Source organism: Mandrillus leucophaeus, unplaced genomic scaffold (assembly GCF_000951045.1).
Source record: "Mandrillus leucophaeus isolate KB7577 unplaced genomic scaffold, Mleu.le_1.0 Scaffold20, whole genome shotgun sequence".
Classification (NCBI taxonomy): domain Eukaryota; kingdom Metazoa; phylum Chordata; class Mammalia; order Primates; family Cercopithecidae; genus Mandrillus; species Mandrillus leucophaeus.
The window spans coordinates 3,095,473-3,102,017 of record NW_012102032.1 but is presented as its reverse complement, the minus strand read 5'-3'; the positions used below and the strand labels follow the sequence as shown (position 1 = coordinate 3,102,017).

Below are 6,545 nucleotides of genomic sequence, written 5' to 3'. Positions count from 1 at the left end.
GCCTGGGTGACAGAGTAAGACCCTGCCTCAAAAAAAAAAAAAAAGTGAATGAGAGTCCCTTGTTGTAGTCATAAGCTATTTAGTTACCTCATAGGCTAAGGACCCTTTGGCTATGCTCTCACAAAGTACCTAAAGGAATGTAATCAATGTAAACAAGGAATAGATTTGGAAGTGCTGTGGATGTGAAAATCCTAAATGATCAATTATCTCAGTAGTCTGGTGATAGAAACTTAGTTTAGTGTGGGCCCAAGGTCTGCAGTCTCGCTCCTACCCCAAGCACCCTACTCTCCAACTGCACAATACTCCCTAACAGTTACCTCTGCCTTTGCTTATCCTGTTCCCTCAATTGAGACAACTTCTCTGCCTGGTGACAACTAACTTACCCTTCAGGACCAGCTCAGATGTCATTCTGTGACAGGACGAGCTAAGCAAGAAAAGGAAGACAGAAAGGCCCAGAAAGACCTTGAATTCTCACAGTTGTTGATAAGCGGGGAAATGTACAATAACAGTAAAGACAGAAGTGGGGTGATGATCAGAGCCAGATGAAGAATATGGCAATCTCTAAATATAAGAGAAAAAATGGTCATACATTTTGTCTGTTCTTTAGAAGTTATGGGTAAAAGCACCATTAAAAAATAGAAAGCCAAGTGGGTTGGGAATCAGGAAAACTGCATTCAGCTCCCATGTGTGAGGCCTTGGTCAGCCACAAAACTCTTCCTGGCTTAAGGGAGTTAAGACTTGATTTATATAATCTCGTGTAACTCAAACCTTCCTTTGTGCTCGCAGCATGAAGCTATTTATTGATTTCTAAACAAGAATAGAACAAAAATGATTTAATGAAGAGAATGATCAGAGCTTTGGTTTGTTTCTTTCAATGTGGACTTGTTTTCAAATTTCAACTAAATCAAAACCACCTGCAAAAGAACATATCCACTAAATCAACCATGTTTTCCTACATAGTGTACTGAATTTTTCAGTACAGCAACAAACTTAGATCTGACATTGTTGTTACACTCAGCTAAGCCTAAATCATAGCCAGAGGTGCAGATTCAGAGTCTAAGCTAGGTAAGGACTTATGCCCAGTAACTTAGCAATTATTTAACTGGGAGTAAGGAGTAAGCAGATCTGATTACCAGAGAATTTAAGTATTTTGTCAAAAACTATTTTATAAATTCTTTCCAGTCAATTCAGTTCACAATCCAGTAAGTTGTGATCAGAGTCATGGCATTGGTCATAAACATTCTTAGCATGCAAGGTAAAGCAAAGGCTAATGATGCTCCTACACTCTGCTTCCCGCAGGAGATGCTGAACATAAGCCATATATCTGTGGGGATGCAGATTCTGCCTCCACTGTTCTGGATGGGACCGAAGACTACCTCATTCTGGCCTGTGATGGCTTCTATGACACCGTGAACCCTGATGAGGCAGTGAAAGTTGTGTCCGACCACCTGAAAGAGAATAACGGAGACAGCAGCATGGTTGCCCACAAGTTAGTGGCATCAGCTCGTGATGCTGGGTCAAGTGATAACATCACGGTTATTGTGGTATTCCTGAGGGACATGAACAAAGCTGTAAATGTTAGTGAGGAATCAGATTGGACAGAGAACTCTTTTCAAGGAGGGCAAGAAGATGGTGGGGATGATAAGGAGAATCATGGAGAGTGCAAACGCCCTTGGCCTCAGCACCAGTGCTCAGCACCAGCCGATCTAGGCTATGATGGGCGTGTGGATTCATTCACTGATAGAACTAGTCTGAGCCCAGGGTCCCAAATCAACGTGCTGGAAGACCCAGGCTACCTAGATCTCACACAAATAGAAGCAAGCAAACCTCACAGTGCCCAGTTTTTGCCACCAGTTGAAATGTTTGGTCCTGGTGCACCAAAGAAAGCCAATCTTATTAATGAGTTAATGATGGAGAAAAAATCAGTTCAGTCATCATTGCCTGAATGGAGTGGTGCTGGAGAGTTTCCCGCTGCTTTCAATTTGGGTTCAACAGGGGAGCAGATATACAGAATGGAGAGCTTGTCTCTTGTCTGTTCAGGGTTGGAAAATGAACAGTTCAAATTCCTGGGAAACAGAGTTTCTAGATTGTCTCATTTACGCCACCACTACTCAAAGAAGTGGCACAGATTCAGGTTTAATCCAAAGTTTTATTCATTTCTCTCTGCTCAAGAGCCTTCCCACAAAATAGGCACTAGCCTGTCCTCACTTACTGGAAGTGGGAAGAGAAATAGGATAAGAAGTTCTCTGCCATGGAGGCAAAATAGTTGGAAAGGGTACAGTGAAAACATGAGGAAGCTCAGAAAGACTCATGATATTCCATGCCCAGATCTTCCTTGGAGCTATAAAATAGAGTAATTTTTCTTTCAAGTAGGTTAGCTAGCTCTCCCCCAATAAAAACACCACTATCAGAGTAGAAACAAGGTAGACATTTCTAAAACATATGTGCTTCATTATGAATCCATGGATGGCTCAATTCTTCAATGTAAATAGATCTCTAGGAAACTCAAAGTACAGTGTTTTCAATCTAAAAAAAAGTATTGGCAGTTTCACTTGCAAAATTACACAACTGGTCCCTGTGATGTGTCTCGACACCTATATACAACCCCCTTCCCACCATCCCTTCATGTCACTAGTGGAGGCTTTCGAGTTAGTGATTTCAGTCAGGATATACAGTGTTGAAATCTCAATGTGGTTGAAATCTGGTCTGATATGCCTAATATGTCTATGGAAAATTTAATGCTAAATTAAATTTGGTTGGGAAATGTCCCTCAAAATCCTGGGCACTATGAAGGAACCCCCTGCCCCCTAACCTTTTTGGGTAGGTAAAAGACTAAAAGCCATATGGATTTTAACTGACAATAATGAAAGTGGTAAATCAGTGTAAAAGTGTCATATTCTCAGACTTGTGAGGCGGTTTATAGTCAGAAAGATTTATGGATTTTTTTCCTGTAACATAAAAGACTATGAACTTTTTTTTAATTAAAAAATATTTCCTAGGGCTGTAGTTACTTGGGAGTTTCATAACCTGTTATGGTGCTTTTGGTGGAATTTTTATTATTTAGCATTTTAGGAGACCTCTGTCAACTGGTTTTAATCTATGATGCTAATATGTTTTCCACTGTACCCTCATCTCAGGAATAAAACTGATTTAACGGAGATGATGCCAGGTACAAATACACTATAGAGTCAAAATGCCATTTACAAAGAAAATCAAAAGCATTTCTGTATTTTGACTTTTTTTAGTTCAGACAGCAAAGGCATGTAGCACTATAAAATAAAAAGTGATTTTAGAGAATGAGAAATGCTACTTTTATCTTCTCTAAAAGTATTTCCCCCAAGGGAGTGAAGTAATCGGCATGGAGGAGGCTGAAAGTATTGCCTAAAGTGAGCCCAGAAGCCACTGAGAATGCAGATGACTGACAGCCAGGTCTGTTTAGTTGTAACTGGAAGACACATCAGTGTCCTGCTTACATGTAGCTTCAGACCGCAGAGAGAGGACACGTGCTTCTCATTTCAATATTGTATTTGATATTTTGAAACTGTCTTTTTGCTACTTCTGCAGTTTCAAGCTAGAAGCATGTTGTCAACTAAAGACAACAAATAAACTATCAAGATTCATTCATTCAGTGAAGCAGCCTCTGATCCTCTGAGAGTCACAAATGTCTTGGTGTTACCCTGCCCTAGTCAACTGCAGACCAGCCCGGCCAATGCCCACGGGTGGCACCTCTGGAGTGCTCACTCACAAGAGTGAGTGCTCTCGCTAAGAAGTGTCCCCCACCTAATCATGCGTTTATAGGATAGGACACGCTCCCCAGGCCCATAACAGAACTAAAATCCCTGAATTTTAAAGACATAGATGACTGGCATATTTTGGGTACCAGTAGAGCTATATCAAATAGACAAAAACAGTTTCACTTTAGCAATGATCACATTGTTAATCTACAGATTTTATTTTTAAAAATTTGGATGTAAGTAGAGACTTTCAGTATTTGTTTTCTCTTGATTTTGAAGTTATTTCTTCTTCTCAAGTCTGTGACAAATGGTTGAAAAGGAGTCAACATGGCCCCAACTATAGCACTGGAACCTTCATCATTCTGAGGCTTTGCCCCACACATGGTCCTCACTCATAGCTGTCATTTTCTGAAGCCTAGATCTTGTTAACCCATCAGGTGCAGTGTCAGTTTCAAATCAAATTATCTAAGAAAACAAGAAAACAGAGGCAGCAGACTATTGGTACACATTATAGTCCAAAGTGCTTAGTGAAGTAAAATAAAAAAGCTTTTTAAAATTTCTATTGTTGTCTATTGGTAATGCTTTTGATCAGAATAAAGAAGGTAAAGGGGAAAAGTTTCACATGCTAGGCTTTCTCAGTGGGGAAAAAAAATGGCTGGGTAAAACTGGGACAAACACAGACCCATTTTTAAGGGTGTGGATTTTGTAGGTCCGACTACACAGCAGTGTTAACTCATTTCTCGTGCCATTAGCTCTCTAGAAAATAAAGCAAAGTAGTTCTAGTGTGGTCGTTATAAACCAATATTGTAAAAAATAGCAACTATTCATTTGTTCACAACATGCATATTTATAGAGTAGTTAGGTACCATTTGTAAGGTAAATCCTTTAAAATTCTATAATACTAAAATAGTGGTTATTGGTCTGATATATGCTGCTCTTGGTTCTACAAACTAGATAAAAAGCAGTGCTTTGTGAAATGCAGTGTTGTATCTTAACGCCACTGGTGATAGGAAGTAGTTCCCTTCAGTTCAAATCCTGTGCCCTTATTTGCTGCTTGCTGACGTAAGCAATAAGTAACCCTCTAATGGTATCTACATATTTCTGTAACTTGTATTTAATGATGGTGTATCTGGTGATTGTAAAAATATTAGACAGATATAAAAGTATCTATATAATATATATAAACTGTTAATGCTGAGGTATAGTCTGTGAATTATGTGTTTTGTATTTTTATTCATTGTGTAATTTAGTGGTGGTGAAAGTTCTACACTCAATCCTTGAAGAGTGGCAGTATCACTTTTTCAATTTAACATGGTCTGCATCAATCTGTTTGCCTGCTAAACAAGTTTTGTTAGAATAGGAAATAGTAAAATAAATCCAAACAAGAGTGTAGTACTGGTTAGGGAAACAGACTTCAGGTCACCAACTGAAGTCATTACAAACTCCTTGTACATTCACTGTGAGTTTCAAAGGGACTCGGTCCCCAATTTAAAGGTTTCCTTTGTTCAATTTCTAGATGTGTACTTCTGAGGGATATGAGGTTAGGCAACATTACAGCAACACACACTGGGGCTACTAATCCCATTTAGGTCTGTTCTAAAGAGGATGGGTAGAAACTCTTATGTATATACCTTTTCTTTACCTAGAAGTGCCATCCATTGTCCTTGAATTATTACGATTAAAGTTACTGTTGCATTTAGGAGGCTCCTTGAAAGTAACACCTTTTCCAAGGACGATGGCAACAATGTCAATGTCAACACTGAGTCTAATTTTGACCACATTTATAGTGGTATAGTGTCAATACTGCATTTTCATGACAACCACACTCCACTGTTGAACACTGTGCCATGAGAAGTGCAACATCCAGTGGGCAGATGAAAATGATGCATGGTCAAGTTCAGTGTTTACAGATAAAACTGCTATGGTTCAAGTACTTCCTTCCCCATCAAATCCTTGCTAAGGCTTTGTGGGAAAATGATCTAAATTATTGTTTTAATTTTTAAACCTAATTTATTCACTCAGTGAACATTCTTAACTAAGCAAGACTATAAAAGGGAATACTATAGTTTTGTCCATACTTTGATACCATTTTTCTTTGAATCGTACGTTAGCAAAAGAAATTTTTTTCACCTTTGAAAATCACGTGATGTTAAAGGACAAATGCCCACTCTTCTATTCTGATCTGCAAATAGCTTAAATGTCTCTTGCAAAACAAAGTAAGATACTGCCAGTATTATAACACAATGATTTTCCAGACAAATGGTATGGTGTTGAAAAACAATTGTTACTTCCCGTAGCAGCATTTTATCTTCTATTTTGAAGACTATTTATTGTACTAATTAGAAAACATGAAATAGGACAGGGAACTCCAGACTGACACAGCAGTTGTTTTTGAAAAGGAAATAAACTTTGATGAAGTAGATAATCCAGATACATCATTGTAAACTCTTACTCTAGGTGCTCTTTGGTGAGAGACAGGCTTTGTTCTCTTGTTCATAACATTTCTCTGCAAAGAATTCTCTATGGAGTGAAGCGAATGAAGTGAATTATTTCTTACCAAGTAAATTTATCAATTCACAGATCTGCTCTACAGCTCACTTTTGAGTTCAGTTGTAGTCATGAGTGATCCTTCATATTTTATTAAAACTGTTCATTCAGGTAAGAAGTATGTTGAAATTTTGCCAATTATCTTAATAAAACCCAGCAATTTAAAACCACTAGTCATTTGTCTTTTTATTTAAAGGAAAGGTAAGTTATTTAGTGTTTAAATTTGTGCAGATTCCTTCAGAACTGGGAAATAAAATCCTTGGA

The 6,545-nt window shown here is 38.3% G+C and overlaps 1 protein-coding gene across 1 annotated transcript in view; it reads left to right on the top strand.

Annotated features, from left to right (window-relative positions):
* PPM1E (protein phosphatase, Mg2+/Mn2+ dependent, 1E) overlaps positions 1–2,563 on the top strand; it is a 193,505-nt gene extending 190,942 nt beyond the window's left edge. Inside the window, exon 7 of the mRNA XM_011979258.1 lies at positions 1,300–2,563. Within this exon, the coding sequence (XP_011834648.1) occupies positions 1,300–2,357 (1,058 nt within the window). The 3' untranslated portion in view covers positions 2,358–2,563. The remainder of the gene's footprint in view (positions 1–1,299) is intronic.
* Positions 2,564–6,545: the final 3,982 nt, after the last annotated feature.